General features: G+C 41.2%; 1 protein-coding gene across 1 annotated transcript in view; it reads left to right on the plus strand.

Moving 5' to 3' along the window:
- The window catches only part of TLL1 (tolloid like 1), a 586,556-nt gene that overhangs the window by 260,371 nt on the left and 298,647 nt on the right, over positions 1 to 27,538 (plus strand). Inside the window, 2 exon segments of the mRNA XM_029571633.1 lie at positions 8,181 to 8,333; positions 19,877 to 19,994. Coding sequence (XP_029427493.1) covers positions 8,181 to 8,333; positions 19,877 to 19,994 — 271 coding nt within the window.

Genomic DNA, 27,538 nt, shown 5'->3' on the forward strand with positions numbered 1-27,538 from the left:
GTATTTTCAACTGTACTATTTTAATTGACAAGACCGACTGAAGTCGTTTACAGCCAACATTATACTCTGGAGGGTTTTATCCATTTTTATTTTATTAGCCTACTCCACAGCGGAGACCTCGTTCAACTTCCGCCCTCGGATGGAAAAGCATTCCATTAAGGTTTCAAAATCCTTTCAGCAAGCAGGTTTGAAAGTGAAATGAAATGTTTTCAGATTCATTTGAGGGAAAGATAAAAAGGAATGGTGGGCATGGAGGTATTGTAGAGCACCATATCTCCATTTCAGTGAAGAGGTCTGGGATGCTTCCCTGTTAGCAGTGTTAAGGATAATATAACTTTTTTTATCAATTTATATTATACAATGCTCATGTGAAACTTGACAGCTTTTACCAGATAAGTCACTGGTATTGTTAATTGCTCAAGAGTTATATGAGTTTGGTTGCTGCCTTAGTCCACTTCAATGCATACAAATAAAGGCCAACAAATAATTTGGAGATGATACTTTTGCACTGAACTAATTTAATATATCTGTGACTAGTTTTCAAGTCATCAGCTCAGTGTACTCTCAAAGACCCTTGTGCAGGTCAGTAGTGAGTGGGATCCCTGACTTGAACATCGCATTCAGTCCTGAAGGCCATATCTTCATAAGGTCATTGATGAGAGGGGAATGATATAGAAAATGGCCACTAAAATGATTCAAGGCAAATCCTATAAAGAGAGGCTTAAGGCACTTTCCAGGAAAGAAGTGGTAGTGAGCATTTGACAGAAACATTCAAATAGTTGACAGGTTTCAGTAAAATAAAGGAAGGTGAAATTTTCTTAAGAAAACTCAAGGACGAAAGGAGATGATATGAAATTGCAGTTAGGAAGGTTCAGCACAAGCATGAAAAAAAAATGCTTCTTTCCTGAGGAGGCCGGTAAGAGCTTGCTGGTAAGACAGGGGCCTGAGTGTTGGATTCAGCCTGGATCAGCCCAGCAGAGGTGGTAAAGGCCAGCAGTGTAATGAGATGTAAACATGCTTGGGACCATATAGACGGGTTGCGAGATTGAGTGAAAGACAATGGGGAAGAGAGAGAAGCTGGTGCTCGGTATGAGAGTTTATATTCTCCTCTACTCTGAGCGAAAGAGGACTGGAAAGGAAGACCACTGGGCAGACAGATTGGGCCAACTGGTGCTCATCTGCTGTCATCTATTAAGTTGCTTGGTTATTCCAGTAAAAGGCTTCACCAGCAACTTATTTGTTAACCTTATTTTCAAGATTTAAAGAAACTTTCGGTGCACCAAACCCTGACAGTTCTGAAGTGCTTGCCCATGGCTTTAGAGAGCAAAAGACATGGCAATATATTCCTTCCTAAGGCAAAAGGTACATTTTTAAACTATTTTGCTTACAATTTGGAGGGTTTCTTACAGTTGCCATGATTCATGCCACATCTCTCAGGGAGCAGAGCCAGGAGAGCGAGAGGGAATCAGATTACTGCCTGGAATGAAAGCTAACAATTCATGCTGTGCACTAAAAGCTTCAATATTGTAATTACGATATTTTACAAATCAGAGTCTCAGGAGATTTGATTTTAAATGTCTTCTTACTAAGAACACACTTGGGGCCTAGTTCACTAAATCTTTTCTCCAAATTTTGGGGCTATATGGGAAACCATCTTGATGAATCAGGCCCTGGGAATTTGCTAAAAGTGTCTATTAAATGTACAATAAACATACTGAGATTTTGCAATACATGAGAACTTCAGTGCAGTTTTTCTGTAATAAAAATGTTGCTGGGAATGAACCCTATAATTGCTTATTATTGGAGCCTGTGATTTAAGCAGCAGCAGGGATTATTTATTGAAAATGTATACCAGTTTTGCTGTAGTGCAAACATTGCTGCAGACTGAGCAGCACAAGCATCCCATTATTCTCCATGAGAGGGTGGGGAAATAGCAAACAAATGAACCCCCTTTTTTGTAATAGATTTCAGAATGAGGCTTGCAACTGATTGCAGCGGAATGGCAATGGTGAGAAGTGAGCTGCTGATGGCAGAGTAGGAATGCAGCTCCATATATGGAATTGCAGTGATGCCAATGCAGGAATTTCATGCTAGAGGTTTGAAGCTGGGCTGCCGCTACTGCAGCGAGGCATGAAAATATTTAGAAAGGAACCCATTTTTAAAACTGCTGCTGCCGCCAAAATCACAGTCTCTAAAATATCTGCCATGATTCTCCTTTAATAGTGAAGGCATGTGCCTAATCAGGGAGTTTGGGCAAAGAAATGAAACGACATAGCGGGCCAGAGCATGGCTGACACTGGATATTTAATGTGACACATTGGTAATTTACTATGCCTTCATGTAAAATGTATCTATTTATGTATTTATTTACAGCAATTTATAACCCACCCAATTACCAGACCACATTGTATTATGCCGAGTTCTAACGCTTTAAGTGGAGGAGTGGACTGAGAACTTGGGAATCCAGGGTGTAAATCCCACTTCTCCCACTGATAACTCCTCTGACCTTTATCAAGTCATTTCAACCTCCATAGCCTCAAGTACCAATAGGTACTTGAGGTACTTTCACTTGGGGGGGGGGGGGTCAACTTAGGGCCACCACAGGCCCTTTAAGAAGCATCCTTGCGATATTGGGATGCATGTTAATATCCTGATGCCCCTGGGATCAGTTATCTACAACTCCTGAGTTATTGTTAAAATAACACAGCTGGCTTGTTATGAGGGAAACCACATTATTTTATTACCATAAAATCGACTATTAGTGAATGTTTTGCATGCATTTTAAATATTATGCACACAAACCGCATGCAAAGCAGCTCCATTTTAATAGGGACTGCTTTAGGCCTAAATATCAAGCTATATCACAAATATATGGGTACATTGTGCTATAAACAGCATTTCATGCATGATAAACACTGTTTTTCATGCATTATAACCATATCATAGCTTTTGTAAATGAACCCCTTAGATTGTAAGCCCTGTGGAGCATATAACTGCCTACTCTACCTAGATTGTAAATTGTTGTGAACATAGTTTAGGAAAGGCAAGTAATTCAATCCCAAATCTAATACAGCATATTGGTTTACATTTAGAACAGAGCTGATCTATGGCACACAAAAAATGACTTTGCACAGTTATATCATTCTGGTAATCAACTTTCCTGGTACATTCTTAATTTTGAGAATGTATTTAAGATCTGCTTAGAATTGTCATGATAAGGTCTTTGTAAGGCAATTGGATTATAAATGAACTCATTCATTTAGAGGAAAGATTCATACTATTGGATGCTAAAGTCCTTTATTAATCAATAATAGATGCAGCAGGGGCTAAGTCAGTGATAGCTTCTCTGTATTGACCTTTTTCCGGTCAGGACACACCTGACAGATGGTTCGCACATGTGCACACTGAACATGTGACCGCCACGGGACTAAATGTAAATATGCACTCTGTATCTACAGGAACCCCCCTCGACCCCCAGCAATGGGTGCAGAGCAGAACTAGAACATTCCCCGTTCAATTTACCATACAAAAAAAGATATTTCTGGTGACATCTCAATAACAGCAACATAAACACTCTCTCCTACCAGGTGCAATAGCCCTCCTTATGAAAAACAGTAATTTACCACCAATGCATGTTCTATTGAGAAAACACAACAAATAATATTGATACAAATGCCTACATGCTTGTAAAATACTTCATCTCGGTCACACACAGAATCAACCTTCAACAAGTACAGAAAGAGCACAAATTACAAATATGGAAACAGAAACTGGAATGGAAACCCAAAAAAGCCACTCTGCATTCTCTGCAAAACAAAAATATAGCACCTAACAGACTTCCAGGATCTGCAATAATGCACACACAAACTAATGCGCACAAAGTTACACCTGCATTATAGAACTCAAACAGTTAGAACTCTACCTATGAAAAGGCAACACTGCAAAAATTACATCAGGCCCTAAACAGCAATACACCTCCTATTAGGAAAACAGAACAAGCCAAGCTGCTATAGATCCCTACCAAGAAACTACAAGCTCGCAGAACATCCTTAGCTGGGTCACACATGCAGAACACAGATAGACCCTCAACAAATACAGAATAACGTGACCATAAAGCTAATGTTTTTGTTTTTGCGTTATTTTACTGCATACAGAGTTTGGCTTCTTGCTGTTTCTAGTTCAGTTTTTGTCTCCACATTTCTATTTATACATTCCCTGAGAAATATAAAATAATTCTAAAACTAGAATATAATAAATTATTCAAAACAACTGATAAATGGAACATCCAATCATTAAAAATTTTCAAAATTATTAAAAATTCTCCAGACACCAATAAAATATTTCTCACATAATACCTAATAATTAAAATGGCAGTCAATCAAGAAAGATAAACTTAAAAAGCTACCTTTACTTCCCTCTCCAGTAACTCCTGTACTCCTTTCCCTTGTAAGCCAATAGCACATACCAGTAGCAGGAAGGGCTGCTGTAGCTCTGTCCTCTTGCTTTTCTTCCTTAGGGCACATGACTAGTCTTTTTCTCTCTCTCTCACACACACACACACACACACACATACCAGTCACCTGCCTGACCAATCTCCCTTTCTTTCTCTCTCACATACACACACACACACATACACACACACCAGTCACCTGCCTGACCAATCTCTCTCTCTCTCACACCAGTCACCTGCCTGAACAATCTCTCTCACACACACACACGTCACCTGCCTGACCAATCTCTCTCACACATAGACCAGTCACCTGCCTGACCACACACACACACCAGTCACTTGCCTGACCAATCTCTCTCTCTCTCTCTCTCACACACACACACATACCAGTCACCTGCCTGACCAATCTCTCTCTCTCTCTCTCTCTCACACACACACACACACACACACACACTAGTCACCTGCCTGACCAATCTCTCTCTCTCTCTCTCACACACACACACACCAGTGACTTTCCTGAGCAGTCTTTTGCTCTCACACATTTCTCTTAATTACACACGTATTCTCTCATACACTTACACACATGCTGACTCACTCTCTGTCTCACTCACCCCCACCCACAGCACACATAGCAGCTACAGCACAAGGTAGCCGGTATGCTGCTATTAAAAGCAGAGTCCTGACAGGTTGGAAACTGCAGCAGGAGTGACCTCTCCAGCCTCAAAATGCTAAGAAGGCAGCACTCAGCTGCTTGCTTGTGCTGTGATCGATCGTGGCACAGAGCAATCAGCTGAGAATGTAATTTTATACTTTTCTCCCCACCCCAGCCTTTTTTTTTTTTTGCAGTTTGATTATTATTAAATTTATATTTTATTGCTGCTGGCGAGAGAAGGGGAGGTCGGAGCCGGGGGGGGGGGGGGGACGGACGGACAGACGGGGGGACAGTGGCACCGTGCTCCTTCTGCAGCATGCAATGTTGGGTTCCATATTAGGTGCTACTACCCAAGAAAGAGATCTAGGCGTCATAGTGGATAACACATTGAAATCGTCGGTTCAGTGTGCTGCGGCAGTAAAAAAGCAAACAGAATGTTGGGAATTATTAGAAAGGGAACGGTGAATAAAACAGAAAATGTCATAATGCCTCTGTATCGCTCCATGGTGAGACCGCACCTTGAATACTGTGTACAATTCTGGTCGCCGCATCTGAAAAAAAGATATAATTGCGATGGAGAAGGTACAGAGAAGGGCTACCAAAATGATAAGGGGAATGGAACAGCTCCCCTATGAGGAAAGACTAAAGAGATTAGGACTTTTCAGCTTGGAGAAGAGACGGCTGAGGGGGGATATGATAGAGATGTTTAAAATTATGAGAGGTCTAGAATGGGTAGATGTGAATCGGTTATTTACTCTTTTGGATAATAGAAAGACTAGGGGTCACTCCATGAAGTTAGCATGGGGCACATTTAAAACTAATCGGAGAAAGTTCTTTTTTACTCAACGCACAATTAAACTCTGGAATTTGTTGCCAGAGGATGTGGTTAGTGCAGTTAGTATAGATGTGTTTAAAAAAGGATTGGATAAGTTCTTGGAGGAGAAGTCCATTACCTGCTATTAAGTTCACTTAGAAAATGGCCACTGCCGTTAGCAATGGTAACATGGAATAGACTTAGCTTTTGGGTACTTGCCAGGATCTTATGGCCTGGATTGGCCACTGTTGGAAACAGGATGCTGGACTTGATGGACCCTTGGTCTGACCCAGTATGGCATTTTCTTATGTTCTTATGTTCCCGCATACCCGGTAAACATCACTTCCTTTTCCGGGCCACAGGGGCGGGAAGAAGAAAAGGTCACAGTCCTGTTGCCGGCTTCCACAAAACCCTGCTGCCGTTACCCCTTGGGGCTTGAATGTGCTGATAGCCCGGGCAGGAATGGCAGCAGTGTTCGTCTCGCTGAGGTGAAAGGGTTGGCGGGGGGGGGGGGGGGGAAGAGCAGCGGGTGCGCGACATACTTGCCGGTGCTTCACAACACACCAGTTGAGAACCACTGGTCTAGAGGGATCTGTAGAGATTAATTCAGTTCTCAAATCCATTCCAGTTTTCAGTTTTCTACTTCCTAGTGCCATTGGTGATGGTGATGTCAGCCATGTCACTTCAACATAGGCTTCCCATTTGACTTATAAAAAGCATCACCTAAAGTTTGTGAATTGACCTTTATTGGTACCCCATAAAAGAATAAAGGAGAGTTATGAGATACCTTAGTAGTGCAATTTATTTAATCAATTATTTGCAATTTTTGATCCACACAGCCAACATTAAAATAACAGCTGACAACCATTAAAATTGTCACTTTCAGACCAGTGCAAATGCTCTCCATCCCCTTATGACACAAAAGCACAGTCTCATAAATTATCTCTATTACTTCATGCATACAGCCTTAGCTAAACTGCAGAATAAACTTCAAATAATTGAAGCTGATTAACAGACAAAACACAAGATATATGCTGCTAAAAGATTTGACAGAACTGAAGGGGGCTCCAAAAGTTGAAAGAATTGACTAAATAAATTGCATTTCCAATGTGTTGACTTAACTCATGCTGCATCAATACTTGATTAAAGGAGAACTTTAGCATCCAATACTACAACAGCATCAACTTTCACAAGTACAAAAATTAAATCAGAGAAAATATATGAAAAAGGTAAATGCTTATTTATTCAAACTGGTTTAATTCATAGTTTTAGAAAAGAAAAGTGAGCTGCCATATTCCCATGTATAATTCGGGCTTTAAAGCTTCCATGTAGGTTTGAAAGAATTCCAAAATATATAGAGTGTGTTTACAGGATATTAAGCATTGAGTCATTGAGAGATATACTCAACGCATCCAAGATGCTTGCTTTTTGTTCCCCGCTCTGCTACATGGAAATTCTGATGCTGTAAAGGCTTTATTCTTTTCATTTACCCATCTTTAAGAACTTTCAAACTATAGCCCAGATTTTAAAAGGCCACACATGCAAAAACTGGGGTTTATGCGCGTGGTTGGGCCTTGTGCTAGTCGCTCATATTTTAAAACGGGCCCAGCCATGCGCATAATCCCCGGTATGAGCACAAGTGCCGGGCCTCTCCAAAGGGGCGGGCTGGGGGTAGGGTCTGGATGGGGGTGGGGGGGGGGGGCGAGCCGGGACAGCACCATTCTACGCTGTCCCGGGGAAGCATGCGTCAACAGTTGGCCGACACACGCAGATTATGTCTGCTCCAGAGGAGCAGTAAATAATAAAACAAAAAAAGTAAGTTGATAGGAAGAGTTTAGGGGGTGTGGAGGAAATGGGAAGAGGGGAAGAGAGAGGAAGTTTAAGTAGGGAGTAGGGAAGTACTCTCCCAGTTCGCTCCTTAATTGGAGCGGACTGGGAGGGAACTGAGGGAGGCCCGATTGCGTTGCTGTGCGTATTAATCAAAAATTCAACCCCCTGCATGCGCCGCCCGCACATGCGCGCACAGATTTTGCAGCCATCTAATTTTATAACATCTGCATGCACCAGCATGCAGATGTTATAAAATGATTGCGTCCATGTGCATGCGTCGGGAACCGCACGCACATGGACAGCCACACACACTCCTTTTAAAATCGACCTCTATATGTATAGAGATATGTTTATCTTTGGTCAGAAAGGAAGTTGTTTTCATGTGTAACTATTTTGTCTCACACAATATTTTGTCTCACAAAACATCATTTCAGGTTATGAGCAAGCTAACACAACCACGGAAAGATCAAATGTAAAAAACTCAGGAAAGAGCGAGAAAAATCGATTTCCTAGAGCTGCTACTTCACGAACTGAAAGAATATGGCCCGGAGGCGTCATTCCATATGTTATTGGAGGCAATTTCACTGGTAAGATACAGTACTACTTTGTAGTTTGACAGGAATATCCTAAAACAATTTACACAATAAAACCCACTACCAATTTACTAAGTGTTCATTTTCTGTTCCAGTTTGCCTTTGCTAAATGATTAACATTTTATATTCTTCAGTTCATTTTTTCCATTTAAGTTTCTCCTTGCTTGCTTTCATGAGCTACATCACACAAGCCTGTGCATGCATTTTATATTTTGTGTTGATTACACTCTGTTTAACAAAAACAACAACAACAAAATTAAATGCATATTGTTAGTTCCTATTAAAGATGACTTTTTCTGTGTACATCGATGGGGTCCATATTTAGTGGCATTTCGCCGGATAACTTGTGAGCTATCTGGCTAAATGCCAGCTACTAAACATTTCAGCCACATATCCAGCTAAAGTTTAGCCAGATAATGTAGGGGCATTCTGAGGGCGTTCTGGGGAGGAGTTAAATTAGCTGGATATGTTATCCAGCTAGCTCCCATATTCATAGTTAACTGTGCACTCTGGTCATACTGTAGAGTAAGTCCTAAAAATAGCTAGATAATGTTATCTGGCTAACTTTAAGATAGTCAGGTATATCTAATGGTGCAGCTGCACCGCTGAGTATCCTACCAAAGGTAGCCAGATATGTTTATCCGGCTAACTTTGCAAGCCAGCCAGTGGCTGAATATTACCTCCATATATTTATTGAACTCAAAATAATTTTTTATATAAAATTTGAACAAAACAATAGCTCATCTGGGAAGGCACTGTATACACTCTTCTGACATACATAGTAACATTCTTTAATATAAACATTCTTTAATATAAACATTTTGGCTTGTTGCTAACACTTTGAACCTATTTTGCTTGCCAAAATACAATAACATATTTTTGAACTTTATGGACATTGTGGAACCTTTGAAGCCCTTCTTCTTTTCATTGGTTATCCAATGTTGATGGTTGGACTGTTGCCTTAGACTATTATTAGCTGGGATTCAATGCCAAGAAGTTAGATTGTGAGCCCTCTGGGGGCAGGGATATACCCATAGTACCCGAATGTAATCCGCTTTGAAGTGCTGAAAAGTGAAACATGAATCAAAATAATTAAGTGCTGAGTCATGCATCTGGGGTGCGGTAATCTAAAAGAGCTGTATGTGATGTGGGTTGAAAGACTGATGTGCACATACCAATACAGGGATCTTGGGGTAATAGTGTCTGGTGAACTGGAGATGGTGAAGCAAGGTGACAAGGCAATAGCTAAAGCCAGAAGAATGCTGGGCTGCATAGAGAGAGGAAGAACAGTTAAGAAAAAGGAGGTGATAATGCCCTTGTAGTGATCTTTGGTGAGGCCTCACTTGGAGTACTGTGTTCAGTTCTGGAGACCGTATCTCAAAAAGTATAGAGACAAGATGACAGCGGTCCAGAGAAGGGTGACCAAAATAGTATGGGGTCAATATTGGAAGACTTTTGAGGAGAGGCTGAAGGATCTAAATATGTATATCCTGAAAGAGAGGAGGTGCAGGGGAGTTATGATACATATCTTCAGATACCTGAAAGGCTTTAATGATGCATGGACTTCAAATTTTTTCCATTGGAAAGGAAACAGTAGAATGAAATGTGAATGGTAGGGAGGAAATGTGAATGGTTGGAAAGGAAACAATAGAACAAAACGAAACTCCAGTGGGGACAACTCAGAATCAACGTCAAGAAATATTTCTATATGGAGAGGGTGGTGGATGCCTGGAATGCCCTTCCGAGGCATGAGATAAACACTATGGATCCCTAAAAACTAGAGGATGGAAATGAAGAAAAGAGTTTATGGGGGTAACTTGCTGGTGCAGCAATTACTACTCTTAACCAATGCTTTTGATGCAGCTGCAGCTGCATCATTGCTCTGTGCGTCAGTGGCTGGGGAAAAGTGGAACTGGATTTACACAGTAACCAAGGAGAGCCCTGACTTTTACAGTCCGGGGAACTGATCAGCATGGGGGTAATCTGCTCAAGCAGCAGTTACAACCCTTAACTGAAGGCATGGGATTCCTACCCTTAACCAATAAGCGTTGATGCTTTTGACTCAACTGCAACATCACTCCTCTCTTTGACAGTGGGGTGGGGTGAGGTGGGGGGGGGGGAGAAGAGGATTTGGATTCAGATGACAACCAACAGGGTTCCTGACTTTTATTGTCTGGGGTATTGATATGCAGACATAAGAGAAAAAGCACAGGACTGCTTCTACAGCCAAGTCCATAAGCAAAGCACATCAAACAGCATTGTCTGAATTTTCAAGAAGGGTCGTCTACCTGTAAAAATGTTTCTAGCAGTAAATTTATTATGGGTTGTCATGACCCTTGGGAATAAATGTATGGAGTGGCAGTTGCTACCCTTTGGAGAAACATGGGGGTAACCTTCACGGCATGAGAGATACTACCTGTTGCAGATTTTACTATCATCTGCAAATAGACAAACTTTACCTTCTATCCTTTCCACAATGTAGCTTACAAAGATAGTGAATAGAATTGGTCCCAAAACTGAACCCTATGTGGCACTCCACTTAACACTGATCTCTCTTCAGAGTAGGTTCCATTTTCCATTACACACTGTCTCCTATCAGTCAACCAGTTTGTAATCCATACCATCACCTCAGCTCTCACTCCTAAGCTTCTCATTTTATTCACATGCCTCCTATGCAGGACCATATCAAAAGGTTTGCTAAAATCCAAGTAGATCACATTGAGGCCCTTCCTTAATCCATTTCTCTAGTCACCCAATCAAAAATTCAGTCAGATTTGTCTAACAGGATCTTCCCCTGATAAATCCATGCTGCCTTGGGTCCAGCAACCCACCCATATATGAAAAATGTTTAGTTACCTTGGCTTTATCACTTTGGCAATCCTTTCTTCAGCTTGACCTTTTGCTATTTCCTGATTTCTTCCTTCATCCCTCTCAGTTTCACCAAGAATTCATCCCTGTGCTCTTGTAGTTCTTTATAAATTTAATTTCCATTAATTGTGACAGAAATGTTTCCATAAATGTCACTGGATCATCACCATTCATTTCCTGTAGAATCCCCAGAAACCGCAGACTGTTCCTTCCACTATTATTATTTGAATATTTAATGTGTCATTTCAGTTCAGCAATGATTTTGACTTTGTACAGTAGCAGTGTCAAAGTATCTTCCAACACAAAAGCCCATTCCTTCATTTCCTTCAGTTCATCCACTCTTGAAATAATGAGAATTGCACTGGAAGGAAAGCCACCTCCATTTTAATTTTTTGGGTTATATCATGAAAATCTTTCATTAGTACTGTTACAAATGGTGGCTCCAGCCTGTCCCACTGCAGGGTGCGTCTGCCAGCTATTGACATGGGCCTAACGAGCTCGCCCACTAGGCAGTGCCAATCATGCCACAGCACTAAGGCCCACCAATACCAAGCTTGTTACAAGGATTGTATCTCCTTTGTGATCATGTTAAGGGAGATTTTAGTTTCAGTTTACTTGCCATCGGTCTTTTTCTGTGATTATTAAGGGTCTTGTTTTGACTTTTTGACATTTGTGATACTGCAAATGTCTACTTGTGATACTGCAAATGTCTGCTTCTGCAGCATCACACAATCTACTTCTGTTAATTACTGTTATTTCTTGAGATAGGTTTTTGGAAAAGACAACAATTTACCTTGATTTTTTGCTTGTTCTCCAGAGAGAAGATCTCTCACCTACTTTTCTGGCAGAAATCTCTCTATCACCTTCCCCTCCCCCCCATTAAGGACGACAAGTAATACTAGTGTAAAAGTAGGAAGTAAGGATTTAGAGTAAAAGCATGCTATGGAGACAATATAGTAAATGTCTGCTAATATTGGTGCACATTTCTTGGTGCATCTATTAAAATCTAAAATAAGTATCAATGTACTAAAGAAGGCTGAGAGCATGCACTCTGAAGATCATTACCTTAATACATGTTTCCAAGGGCTGTGGTAAACTGCTAGTATTCCAGTTCAGCAGTTTAAAAATAGTAGAGGGGCTTTCCTCCCAACAATATGGCACTCCACCACATTTCCCCGCCTGGTTCTGATTTTCTTCCTCGCAGCTACTGCACCTCCTGCCTTTCACCCACCCCACACATGACCCCACATATGATCCCTCCCATTCACAGCCTCTCTCTCTCAAACTCACCAGGCCCTACCCGGACCTTCCAGTACCTCTCTCCTTCCAATCAGTTGGAGAATCTTCTCTTATCTCCTGCAAAATCCATTGCTAACTGAGGGGGTCATTTTCCAAGTGGATCGCACGCGATAAGGGATGTTTCGCAAGCGAAAAGTCCTTTATCACGTGCAGTAGCAAGATGGGGGCTGAGTCGGGGCGGCGTCAGTCCCGGAAGAGGAAGAGTCGGGGTGGCACCATGGCTGACACCGCGAAGACTGCGCCGACAGCAAAAGGTAAGCACCTTTATCGCTGTCAGTTTCGCGCCGAATAACTACATCTTTTATGGTGTATTATTCAGCGCGACGCTGGCAGCAATCGCACCACGGAGGTGCGATCACTGATGGCTAGCGCAGGACCGCCCTCCACTTCGCCCCGCCCCCCCATTACCGCAGGATTCACTATGCCTTGCGGCATTAAATGGTGCTGATAGGCAACACTGGGCACTATGACCACACAGTGCATCGTCCTACTACATTCACCATTTGACAGTTAAAACTGGAACCAGAAGGAGGTAAGAGAAAATTCTCCTTTCAACAAGGAGGGGCATAATAGTGGGAGGTTTGTTAGGAAATGGTGCTGGAGAAATTGCAGGGAAGGCCTGGGAGGGTCAGATATTTTGATCAGGTGATTGAACTTGGGATTTCAAATAAAGGGGAAGCAACAGGTCTAATTCTGGAATGAAACCTCTATCCTAAAGCTGAAAGATATTGCAACATAATTTTTGAATACTTTTCTCTGCTATTTGTCCTCCTTTGTACTGTATGAGGACAATTTTTAAAAGTTATTTACTATGTGCAGGGATCTCCAATGCATCAGCTTTTAGCAGTGGTAAGAGATCAGAGGCAGGGATGGGAAAGAGAAGTCAATAATGTGCATAATTTTGTATTTTCAAACTATGCAAATTTTCTTCCAGAGAAAAGCAGATGCACATCTCTATGGTTACATTTTCCCTAGGCAATTTTTCAAAAGGAAAATATGTGCAAACCTTCCCTTTGAGATCTAATACAAAGTACCCACAGACTTTTCAACTACCTATGTATTTTTGAAAATTGCACCCCCCTACACACCTTGGGGGTCATTTTCAAAGGAGTTACGCATGTAAATGTGACATAGTATCGTAGCAATTTTCAAAAGCTATTTACTCGAGTAAAGTGCACTTACTTGAGTAAATCCTATGGACAATTCAATGGTATATATTGTAGCAATTTTGAAAAGCCCACTTACTTGAGTAAAGTGTATTTACTCGAGCAAAAACCAGTTTTGCTCGAGTAAATGCTTTTGAAAATCTGGCCCCTTATGCATAGTATACATACTCCAACATAGTAAATAACCATTTAGATGTAACTATAATATTTTTGGTACAGTAAAGGATATTCATTAAGACCACTGTTGGGTGATATACTTTTTTTACATTTCTTTTAATACCTGATTTCCTTTTTTTATGCAGTTATTATCCCTGACATGAGGCTGGTAGTGGAGTATCTCCTCTAAGAATTACCCTCAGTGCCTTTCCTTTGACCAGCAGAGTTTAGCACTGTAGTATCAGTCATTTTTCTTCCCTCCTCAGGATAAAATATGTCACCCTCATGGCAACTCATAATATTTAGTCTCCTGTGCCGCTGCACACAGAGCTGCAGGCTAAGCTGAAAGACAAGACCCATTAAGTCAGAGGTTACTGGTATTTATTGATTGAGGCTTTATTATAGTGCATGTGTGTTGCTAGAATTTAGCTCCTAACTTATCTTCAGCTTTCACTGTTCACACTTAGAAGTAAAATTTAAGATGAGAGAGAAAGAGAGAAAGAGAGAGACCAATATGTAATAGGGATGTGAATCATTTTTTGACGATTTAAAACAATCGTCAGATATATTTTAAATCGTCAAAAATCGTTAGAGCTGTGATACAATAGCAATTCCCCCGATTTATCGTCAAAAAATCGTAAATCGGGGGAGGGGGAAGGGCGGGAAAACCGGCACACCAAAACAACCCTAAAACCCACCCCGATCCTTTAAAACAAATCCCCCACCCTCCCGAACCCCCCCAAAATGTTTTAAATTACCTGGGGTCCAGTGGGGGGGGGGGGGTCCCGGCGTAATCTCCCGCTCTCGGCCACGGCTGCGTTAATAGAAATGGCGCCGGTGGCCCTTTGCCCTTACCATATGACAGGGCAAAGGTAGCGCCGGCGCCATTTTGGTTCCTGTCACCCGACGTCACGAGTGCAAGAGATCGCTCCCGGACCCCCGCTGGACCCCCAGGGACTTTTGGCCAGCTTGGGGGGGCCTCCTGACCCCCACAAGACTTGCCAAAAGTCCAGCGGGGGTCTGGGAGCGACCTCCTGCACTCGCGCCGTATTGCCAATATTCAAAATGGCGCCGGCACTACCTTTGCCCTCACTATGTCATACGACCCGGCGCCATTTTTATTAACGCAGCCGTGGCCCGAGAGTGGGAGATCGCGCCGGGACCCCCCCCCACTGGACCCCAGGTAATTTAAAACATTTTGGGGGGGTTCGGGAGGGTGGGGGATTTGTTTTAAAGGGTCGGGGTGGGTTTTAGGGTTGTTTTGGTGTGCCGGTTTTCCCGCCCTCCCCCGATTTATGATTTTTTATGATTTTTTAACAAAAAAAAACATGACGATCAGATTTCCCTCCCCCCCAGCCAAAATCGATCGTTTAGACGATCGATCACACGATTCACATCCCTAATATGTAACTTTGCTATTTAATACTTTAGTAAGGGGGGGGCACTTTTAACTCAACGTTGACATCACTGGAGATTTTCTGTCATTTGGAGCCATGTAAGGTAAAAGAGGAGTTGCAGCTAGGTAGAGAGTGCATCAAGCTAGGTAGAGAGTATATTGTACATATGAACTCCTCTTTTACCTTACATGGTTCCAAATGACAGAAAATCTTCAATGATGTCAATGTTGTTGTTCATTCATCCCTCTGACTGTGTATGTAAAACTGCCCTTCCAAACCTACCTGACCCCCAAACCCCACCCTGAGTTAAAAGTGCCCACTCTTATAGTGGTATTAAAAAGCAAATTTACATATTGCTCTCTCTCTCTCTCTCTCTCTCTCTCTCTCTCTCTCTCTCTCTCTCTCTCTCTCTCTCTCTCTCTCTCTCTCTCTCTCTCTCTCTCTCTCTCTCTCTCTCTCTCTCCTATTTTTACTTTATTTACAGCATTTTGATAAATCTAGGGGATAGAACCCAGCATTGTGTAACTATAGCTTGGATTATTGTTCCCAGGGATGGTAGCTTTCATACCAGCGTGCGGGTGCACATGTACGCACATTTGTTGGCCTGTGCCCAGGGACATGACCATTTTATAACATACAGGTGCACATGTTATGGCCTGTCCACGCACTCATATGCGCCCAATTTCAAGCTGGCATGCGCCTGTGTGAGTAAATCCCGCTTCTTCCATGTAAATGGGGGGATTTTAATAAACATGCATTCTGACGCCATTGCCAGTTTTCCAAATTCTGTCCCAGTTCTCCAAGTTTAGAGATAGGACTTCTAACCCCCCCCCCCCCTAGTTTAAGACCATTCCTTCCCCCCAACAGACCCAACCCTTAAAACCCCACTGATCTGTCTAGATTCTTTTGTTTTATTACTTACTCGTCACCATAGTAGAAGTAAAGTTATGCGTGCCAGCATGCGTAAGTATTTCCATGCTAATTTCAAGTTAAAATCCAGGAATGTTCCTGCCTATCCCACACCATGCCCCCTTTTTGGAAACTTTTCATTTGTGTGTACACTGCAGTGGCATGCACAAATCTGGGTGCCGGCCTAACATATTAGCGCATCCCCTAATTGATGTGCACGTTGGACTTTTAAAATTCACCTGTACATGCATCACTTTGCACCTTGTCCACAATACATTTCATCGGCCATTTAGATGCCCAGTCAATCCCCTCAGTCTTGCAAGGTCCCTTTGCAATTCCTCACAATTGATTTGTGATTTCACAGCTTTCAATGATTTTGTCTCAGCTGCAGATTTGATCAGCTCATTCATCATTCCCTTTTCGAGATCATTTATAAATATATTAAAAAGCACTGGTCCAGTGCAGATCTCTGGTGTGCTCTACTATTCTCCTTTCTCCTTTGAGAATAATGAGCATTTAGTCTTCCCTCCTGTTTCCTGTCTTTTAGCCAGTTACCAATCCACAGTAGGACATTGCCTCTTATCCCATGACTCTTTAAATGCTAATCATTCACAAGCAGACCACGAAGCTGTAGAAACATGCTTTTTTTTTTCTTTTACATTGTGTCTGTTACTTAGATGTTACGTAGATTTACGCAGAAATAAACTTTTTATGATTCTAAACAAAATTAAATTATAAACATTTGCAGACTTAGAAAAAGGATTTGTAATAACATATTTTGTACTTATTACAGAAATCTTTAGTAAATCTGATTTTAAGAGTTTACCCATGGTTAATCTCTGTACTAGTAAACCGTCTAACAAGGGCAGATCCTTGTGCAATTAGAAGCCAAGGATTAGCAAATAAAAGAGGTAGTTAGTCTCTTTTCACTTCTCAGTAGGAAATATGTGTGTGCTAATGCCTCCCTTCCCATTGGCTGAGGCACACATATGATTTTCCAGCCATATTTTAATTATTTCAAATGAAATTGGGATTTTAAAAGTAAATTAAATTGTATAATGTATTGCTTTACTTCTGCAATGGCATTAACACTCAATAATGACAAATGAGTAGAGCAGTAAAGGTGCCCAGATTCACAAGCATGTTAATAGCACTTTGGTTTCATGGGTCCAGCCTTAAGTTTTCAAAGTTTTTCCCTGTAATGTAGCTCCTCTTTTCTTCATGTAATAATGATCTAAACTAAGGCAGTAAAGACATGGAGGTATATACTCAAATGGTAGATAGCCAGAAGTGCAATATACGATCTATTTATTTATTTATTTATTTGTTTAAATTACTACTATCCCTTGCCCTCTAATGTTGGGGCCAGGTTACATAGGTAACAAACACAATTAAGATCACTATGAACAGATAAAATTAACAACAACTAAAAAATGATCTTCAGGGTACACTGCCAGAAAAACATAACATAATATTTGAAAAGCCTGCGTGAATAGGTAATGTCTTTAGGGCCTTCTTGAAATCTTTTTGGTTTTGAATGGAGTACATTTCTAATGGAACTGAAATCCAAGCTATTGGCCCTGCATTGGAAAAGCTCTTTCCCGTGTAACTTAGCCTGATATATTTTGCAGCTGGAGTGTCAAGAAGCAGTACTTACTACCTGGCTATCTAGGGCTGCTGAATATCAGGTTTTGCTCAGCGCCCGCTAGATTGCAGATAAGTCACTTATCTGGATATCTGGTTAGCTGGATAAGTAGTGGACAGGCAATGGGCGGATCCAGGTGGTGCTGTTTAGCCGGATAATTTATCTGGCTAAGGCCTGGATTTATCAAAATGCGATAAGTATCGCATGCGATAGCAAAAAGGGCATGTTTTAGTTTATCACAATTTACACTAATACCTATGCGAAGAGCTAAGTTAGCGCAAATTGCGATAATGTTTTCACACTTTGCGATAAGTTTCCTGCAGACAACCACTGGGGACCATTTTTGAGGGAGAAAGAGAGAGAGAGCCTAGCCATAATGCCCTCTCTCCACCTAGCTCGATGTTATCTAGGTAGAGAGTCCATCAAGCTAGGTTGAGAGAACATTGCACAAATCTCATCTTTGAGTGAGTTTCCTCACTCCGAAGGTCATCAAATCTTCACAAGAGAGCACCGTTCTGTTCATACGTCTCACTTTGAATGTCAAAGTGGCCCCTAACCCCCTACACTAATACCTAAACCTCACCTTGAGTTACTAGGAGGGCCTCCCATAGGGATATAAATACCTATCTAGGGAGAAAGCATTAAGGCTAGTCTCTCTCTCTTTCTCTCTCTCTCTCTCTCTTTCCCCCCCTCTAGATGGCTAGGCTGGTGCTCCAGGAGCTTCAAACCTACTAAAACGGGTCTTTGAGAGACATCATGCCCAAACACCACCCCTAACTCCTCCTCTTTTTCAGATTTGCATCGCACCATACAATATGGTGCTATCGCATGCGTTAAAGGCTTATTGCATACAAAAATGCCTTAGCACATTTTGATAAATGAGGGGGTAATTTAGAACTGCTCAATAGCAGGTCTATGCTTAAATAAGGCTTATCTGTCTAAGTAGCACCAAATATGGGGGATATTCATTTCATAACTGTGCTGCTGAATATCCCCTCTATGTTAGCCGGATATGACTATCCGGCTAACATAGATAACTGGCTAGGGTTTTAATATTGACCTCTCAGAATCTAAAGACTAGGCATATATTTGCTGTTGCTCTATAGATGTTAGTCTGGTCAAAGTTTAGCTAATATATGTTTTGCTTTCCAGTTTTCTTTTTTCTTTTTTTTTTTTTGCAGGGAGGGGGGTGGGGGGCTCTGTCAGGTTTTTCATCTGCTCCTTTGGGCTGCAGCTCAGTCAGAGCCAGCCTTTGCTGGGCTATAGCACCAGGAAATGTCATTCACAGCTACCCAGGGATATTGTTTTGCCCCTTTTATAACCCCTCCCAGCTCACACAGCGGAGCAGCAGCAGCAGTCATCAGCTGCAGACTCAGGCATCAGGAATGGGCTCAGATCTAGACACAAGGTGTCACTCTGGCCCAATGACTGAGACTTCCTCCCCCAGGTTCTGTGAATGCTGCCTCCGCAGCATCCCCAGCTCCTGTCACTTCAGGAAGTGGAAGGTGTGACCTGGGAATTGAAACCCATGTCTTTTTCCTGGTGTATTACAGCATCCTCACTGAGCCACTAGGCCAGTCCACAGTTGCTTTTTTAAGCCTCCAAATGTCCTTTTTTATTGATGGCTAACTTGTGCTATCTTCAATCTAGGGGATAACGGTTTCTACTGCTCTCAATCTTGCAACTTTCATGAACATCAAATTCACTAGAAAAAAATATATATATTAAAAAAAAAAAAAAAGATTGATTCCACAAGAGAAACTTAATTAAGGCTAATTAATAGATGCTGCCACATGATGAGACCAACCATGGCAGTCTGATTCAGGCATAGTTATTTTTCTACTATTTTTGCCCTGCATTCTGTATCTTTTTCTTTAAAAAAAAAAATCACTGCAAGTCCAAAATGTAATGGAATAATTAAGATAATGAATACTTGATGATTCTGGTAAGAGTGATCTCTTGCTGGCAACAACATTGCAAGTACTTGGAGTAAAAATCTTATCCTCTAGGTGGTAGTGCTGCTTTAAATTCAATGCAAGTCAAAAAATGTATTTTTAAGGTGCTTTCTTATTTTTTCACAACATGCATTTTTTCTAGGCAGCCAGCGGGCGATGTTTAAACAGGCCATGCGGCACTGGGAAAAGCACACATGTGTGACATTCATTGAACGCATAGATGAAGAAAGTTACATTGTGTTTACATATAGACCCTGTGGGTAAGTATTTGATGGGAATGTGCTTAGTAATGTTCCTTATGTAGCTTTCTGTAAATGTGGCTATTTGATAGAATTCAAAATACTAAATACTCGAGCAGGTTTATTGGCTTCTTGTATAAGGCTAACACTGCATATATAATTCACTCAACCTGTTGATTTGGCTGTTTATCAGGCATCTGGTTAATATTTCAGCTCTGAGAAAATCTGCCTTTTTACCCAGAGCAAGAGCAAGTTGTACCTATGTGCACGTATTTTTCATATGACTTGTTTCCCATAATACTGTAATTCAGAGCATTGCAAACCTGGTGAACTCACAGCTAGTGATATCCAAAATGAATATAAATGAGATAAATTTGCATACACTGGACCTCATACATATTAATTGTGGATATGCTGAAAAACTGACTGGAAGTGGGGGGGGGGGGGGTCATCAGACAGGTTTGGGAAGCTGCTGCTCTAGCTCTACATCTACATTCAATCACTGTCTTTTACCTAAAGCAATATGACTCAGTCTTGGAAGAAATGTCAATGTGACTATTCATTTGTTTCAATTGTTTGGCAAACAGAAGCTGATTATGACTGTGTGAACTTTCAGTTACAATTGCTGCAAATATTAACGCAAAATATAAAGGATAAAAAGTGCAGCCAAGAACCACATTAACAGGCCGATTTGATAAAGCAGTGCGAAAATGGGCACTCAGTTTTGAGCGCCTACTATTATAACGCATCCAGCCACCTCTCCGGGGTGCGCGATTGAATATTTAAATGAGGGGTCGCACTGCCAAGAAGACGTTAGGGACAAATGTGTGCAGTGGTTGCCCACAGCCATGGGTTAGGAAAATGGACGCTCGTTAATTGATCGTCCTTTTCTTATCCTGACCGTGACATTTTTAAAAAAAATGTTTTACATTTCTGCCCTTTTTGTTCCTCTGACTGGCAGGTGTTAATTTATGAGGGTAAAAATGAGCGGGTTGATGGGGAGAGAGAGGAGGACAATATCTTCTTTCCACATTACCTGACTTTTGGGTGAAGGGAAACTTGGCCTGAATTGTCTTCTTTACCTTTAACTCTCAGTGGGTGAGGAGGAAATCCCAGCCCCATACCGAGACTGCAGCATCCTGACGTCATCGGGGGAGGGACTAGTAGGTTCAAAACCGGCCCCCCCCCCCGTGGTGCAAACTTGGGAAGAGAGAGGAGGACAATTTCTTCTTTCCATATTACCTGACTTTTGGGTGAAGGGAAACTTGGCCTGAATTTATTTCTTTACCTTTAATTCTCAGCGGGTGAGGAGGAAATCCCAGCCCCATACCGAGACTGCAGCATCCTGACGTCATCGGGGGAGGGACTAGTAGGTTCAAAACCGGCCCCCCCTGCGGTGCAAACTTGGGAAGAGAGAGGAGGACAATTTCTTCTTTCCACATTACCTGACTTTTGGGTGAAGGGAAACTTGGCCTGAATTGACTTCTTTACCTTTAACTCTCAGTGGGTAAGGAGGAAATCCTGGACCCATACCAAGGCTGCAGCATCCTGACGTCATCGGGGGAGGGACCGGTAGGTTCAAAACCGGCTCCCCTCCCGCGGCGCGCAGACGCTGCCGGCGCGCTGCTGAAGCCACACGTGCCAAAGGGGCGCGCAGCTTTCTTTGAATTCTTTCAATTCTAACATCTTTTTCTTTTATTATCTCGGAGTAATATGTTGTAATTACATATTGGATATTTTTCTGATATTGGTTTCTAGTAAGGAATTATTTTTATTATCTTTATTGTCTAATACCCCCTAACAAGAGATAATAAAATAGATAATTGATTCAGAGATAAGCATAAGGGTAAGAGGATATTTTTTCTCTAGTTCTTTGTTTTTAATACTTTAAACTGTTATGCCTCATACTAAGAGGAAGGCTCGAATTAGGGAGACTATGTCTTCGTCTCCTTTAATCGGTCCATCTCAGCCTCAGATATCCTCATTCTTTATGGCTGCAGCAGAATTGGTGCTGGAGGAGAAGGCTGCATTTGAGTTGGTTCCTGAGCGAGAAACCAACTCACAGGCTGAAGTCATCTCATTGAGCCGCGGCACTCCCTATACCCTTTTCCCACTCCTTCCTTTGTTAACTGATGTTCTAAATCCACTTTCTGCTGAAGAAAGTTCATTAGAAATTAATACTCAACCTATAGAAGGGTTGGGAAATGGGGACCAAGCTGCAGGGGGTGATAAAGAAGGAATGCCTGTGTTAGAAATAATTATGCCTTTAAAAACAACAGAAATTACCATGGATACACTATGGGCTGTGATTAAGTCTCTAGAAAATGCTATTATAAAATTGACTAATATTAATGTAAATTCACAACAGAAATTGTTAAAAGTGGAAACTTCAGTATCTCAACATAATAATGAAATATAAGTACATGAAGAGAGGTTAGGAAATGTTGAGACTGTACAGAATAACTTAGTCAAGACAGAACTTTCTAATTTTAAAAAATTAGAATATTTAGAGAATAATTTAAAATATGCTAATCTTAGGATTATAAATTTCCCATGTCAGAAATTGATCCCTGCCAGGGAAATGTTTAGGGAATATTTACAGAATATACTTAAAATACCATCTCAGTCTATCCCTGCTATTGCTAAATTTTATTACTTACCTAAAAAACCAGGAGTAAGAGATGCACAACCAGAGTCTTCCATGAATATTTCTGAAGTTTTAGAAACTACTTTAGATACTGATATTCCTGTAAGAACACTGATATTGGTATCATTTATGTTTCCAAATGAAAGAGATTCTGTCTTCCGTCTATTTTTGAGACATAGGATGGAAACATTTCATGGGCAACAGATCTGGATTTATCCAGATCTGGCCAGAGAAACCCAAATTAGAAGGCAAGAATTTCTTAAATTAAAATCTAAAGTTCTTGCCAGAGGTGCTAGATTTCTGTTAAAATATCCCTGTAAATGCCAGGTGTGGTTTAAAGAACATAAATATGTTTTCTTTGAAGTAAAGTCCCTTCAGGTATTTCTGGAATCTCACCCCATGGATGCAGAGAATGGTTAGAGAGCATAAGTAAAATACTGCTGATATCTCTGTTTGTAAGGGAGGAGATAATTTATCTTCTCTTTTTTTCTTTTACTTCTTTTCATGTCACTCATTAATACATATTATATATCTCTTGGATTTCTTTTAAGAAAAAACTGATATATATATATAAAAAAAAGTGTTAATAAGTAGAAATTAATGATATGGATACATTTTTGTGATTGCTTATGTATCAGTATACATTATTATGTTTATGTATAAAACATATAAATGTAATAAATTATAAAATAAAAAAAAATGAGCGGGTTGGGCTTACATTTTTTTTTTTTGGATTGAGGGAGAATAGCTAATAGCCTCATCAACATGCAATTGCATTTGATGAGCGCTATTAGTTTCATGGGGGATTGGACACATGTTTTGGCTTTGCTAATCCCCTTAAGGAATAAGGGGTTGTGGATGCGCATCCAAAATCCGCGTCCAACTGCGGGTCACACAGTGCGCTCAGCTGAGCGCACTGTAATGGATCGGCCTGAAAGAATGATAAACTGTAGATAAGGTCTTCAGTTTGTACTGATTTTGTAGCTGCAGCACCTGCCAGAGATTTTGCTCATTGCTGCAAAATAAAGGTAAACAAAACAAAGGCAGCCGAAGCCCAGAGATCTGCAGAATTGTTCTTCCCACAGTACCTGGGCCCCCGCTGCCTTTCTGTCTCCCGTTATGTTTTACTAAGGCTCAGTACTGCTACTTGTCTCCCATATCTGTTCTCTCTCTCCTTTATCTAACTTCCTGCAACTTCTCCCCCATGGCATAAGCTCTGTACTGTTCCAAATTGTGGTTGCTGTGGGCCAGGGCTGCAGGTTCTCTCCTTCAGACCTCCATGGGCATCCATTTCAGGGTTGCTTCTGCAGGCCACCTAGGACCACTATACAGCCTCTTTGCTGCTGTTACCCACAGCAAGTTCTCTTGGGTTAGAGTCTCCACCTGGGTCAATTTTGCACATCGACAGCAAATAAGAAGTGGAGATGGGATAGAGCTAAATGTTCACAGATCCTTATATTGGATTAATCAATAAATGAAGCGAAGAGAACAGTAAACTAAGCGTTTCCACCTTGACCGAAACCTCCTTTCAATTACTCATGAATAATTCATTGGATTGTATATGTTTGATGATGAATAATTCATGAGTAAGGAGGTTTCGGTCAAGGTGGAAACGCTTAATTTACTATTCTCTTTGCTTCATTTATTGATTAATCCAATATAAGGATCTGTGAACATTTAGCGTTATACCATCTCTATTAGTTTTCACATACCATGACAAGAATGAAGTCACTTGCCAGCCAGCCTATGTTGGGCATGATCTGAGTCTTTCAAAGGTACTGCTAGTGCTCTTCTTAATATTTGACTTGTGCCAAAGAGAGCTCTCTGGGTGTAGTGCCTCGAAATAGGTTAGCTTTGGGCAAACCATGATAGGAATGAAGCTCATTCATAAACCAGGATTTATTAGGTACAATCAAGGCTCTCAAATTCACTGCTAGTGTTCTTCCTACTACATGCATTCTGCCATATTCATCATCAAACATACACAATACAATGTAAATAATGAAAAAAAACCCCAAAAAATAATACCAAAATGAATTCTGCATAAAAATAAATATCCTATACAAAATATTCATTACAGTTGCCTCATTTAACAGCCCTCTCTCTGAACCTCATCTATCAAAGAAGAGCCAGGAAAACTCACCACTTAATGCAAATGAAAGCTCCATCCCTATCACTATTCCTAACACCCCCCCCCCCCACCCCACGTAGAATTCCTAATCAATTGTTACTTCACCCAACAGCCCTAGCCAATGACCCAATGGACTCAAGCATCTCCCCAAGTAGCTTTCAAAACTGTCCTTTCCCTTTGGATCACCCCTTTGGAGGTGATCTACCAGTAGTGTCAGTAGGTGTCTTTTAAAGCATCTGGGGCTCCCATTGGAGGAGGTGGAGCCGAACCAGTTGGGGTTACTTGGGGCTCAGTGAGGGAAAGAACACTAGCATCAGAATCTGAGCAGGGTGAATGATGACAAGAAGCCCTACTCCTGCTGAGGCTGTGAGCTCTTCCTGCTGACAAGGACAGGTCTGAGGCTCATATTTGGTAGGAGGCAAGGTGAACAGTGGTGGGCACAGACAAACCAGTTGTGGTTTCTCAGGGTTCAGTCTATTATTGAAGGAAAGAACGCTTTCATTGGAATCTCAACAGGAAAAGGGTTCTAAGCAGGGCCAAAGATTTTAAAGAAAAACCTTAACTATTTTTTCTAAAGAAATACGTCTACTATGTATTTAAAGTTTTTTAAACAGAAATAGCTTTCATGTTCATATTAATATTCAATCATATGTGCATATTCTGCAAATGTACTTCCGAATCACTGCAGGATCTAAAACAGATGCTGCGGAATTTTCAATTCCTTGCCGCTGATCCTACCCTTGTGCTGCAACAGGAAACCAGGAGCTTTGATTATAGTCAGCTGGAAACATTGTTTTCAGTGGTGGACATGACAGATATGGTGTTTTCCAGTATTTTATATTTTAATCTGCAAATTGGTAAATGAGTTAGCATGCTGCATTAACTACTAATTAGAATCAGTAAGCTGATTTGTTGAATGATAAAAACACTTTGGCATTCAGTGACTCTAGCTGAACCCAAACGAGGTTCCACACTTCCAAATGGCATTTAGTCATATGGCATTAACAAATAATACTGAGGAAGTGGAACAGAAGAATTAGTCTCATGGTTTTGGCAGTGCAACATGTCTTTGATCTGACTTTGCATGGCACTGTTCATTATCAGCCAGCTTATTCACATTTTCCGTGACAAATTTCTGCAATACATGATTTATTATAATTGTTGTTGATTTCCAGTTGTAGAGTACTGGCAATAATGAAAACTCAAACCACTTTCACATGCTGCATTACCATCTTTAGCCCCCTATATATTCATTGACCATTTGAACCAAATGATGAGCTTGGACACAAGAAGCCTAATTTATCAAAGCCATTTCCCATCAACTTAGCCTGGGAGACAAAACTTCCTTGATTAGACTCTAAGCATATGGCAAATAATCTTTGCAGGCACATGCATATCTTTTATGAAGCTACATTTTGGCTTCATATTGAGTTTTGTGGGCTCTTTTGTGGTTTTCTGTCACACAAAGGAGTAGTGTGCAATTGATTTTTTCTATTTATTTATTTAATTGCTTTTATATACCAACATTCGATCGAGATATCACATCGGTTTACATATAACTAAACAAATAAGGTCGGAACAGCTTATTTTACATTGTAGCAAGGTAACGTGGAAACATGGTAACTTGTAAAAAATAGACATTGTAACAAGGTAACTTGTATAGGGTGCCAGAGGGAGTCTCTTATGTTAAGTAATTAGAACATATAACATTGTAGCTAGGGGGGGTTTTGGGGAGGATAACTTGGGTGGAGACTTGGTTAGGGGATTCATATGAAGCTACATGAGTGATGTGAATTAATCTCTTTGCAAACAAGGTGAGAAATTGTACATGTGCATGTGATGCAAAGAGCTCCTGGCTCTCAGAGAACGAGTCCGATCTCTGGAGGATAGAGTGGCAGACCTGGAGGAGCTGAGGCAGACAGAGAGGTATATAGATGAGACCTTCAGGGACATAGTAGCCAAGTCCCAACTTCAGACTGGCAGCCCTGGTACTGCCTTGGAGGAAGAAGGTCTCATGATTGGAGAGCATCAACCTGATTCAGCAGGAAAGGATCCTGTATCAAGGACCTGCTCTCCAGGTTGTGCATTGTCCTTTCACACTGAGGATGTCTCCCAAAGGCCTACTGCCCAGGAGGGAAGGGTTAGGTCTGCCGTCATAGTTGGTGATTCGATAATTAGGAATGTAGACAGCCGGGTGGCTGGTGGGTATGAGGATTGCCTGGTAACATGCCTACCTGGTGCAAAGGTGGCAGACCTCATGCGTCACCTAGATAGGATTTTAGACAGTGCTGGGGAGAAACAAGTTGTCGTGGTACATGTGGGCACCAGCGACATAGGAAAATGTGGGAGGGAGGTTCTGGAAGCCAAATTTAGGCTCTTAGGTAGAAATATTAAATCCAGAACATCAAGGGTAGCATTCTCTGAAATGCTCCCTGTTCCAAGAGCTCCTGGCATTTCAGAGACATGGTTAAAGGAGGACAACCAATGGGACAGTGCTATACCGGGGTACAAATGATATCGCAATAACAGAGAGGAGCACCCGGGAGGTGGTGTAGTGCTTTAGGTCCAGGATGGCATAGAGTCCAACAGGATAAACATCCTGCATGAGACTAAATATTTATAGGTAGAAATCCCTTGTATGTTGGGAAAGAGTATAGTGATAGGAGTATACTACCATCCACCTGGTCAAGATGGTGAGATGGACAGTGAAATTCTAAGAGAAATTAGGGAAGATAACCAAATTGGTAGTGTGGCAATAATGGGAGATTTCAATTAGCTTGGTCGCAC

Source organism: Rhinatrema bivittatum, chromosome 1 (genome assembly GCF_901001135.1).
Source record: "Rhinatrema bivittatum chromosome 1, aRhiBiv1.1, whole genome shotgun sequence".
Taxonomy (NCBI): domain Eukaryota; kingdom Metazoa; phylum Chordata; class Amphibia; order Gymnophiona; family Rhinatrematidae; genus Rhinatrema; species Rhinatrema bivittatum.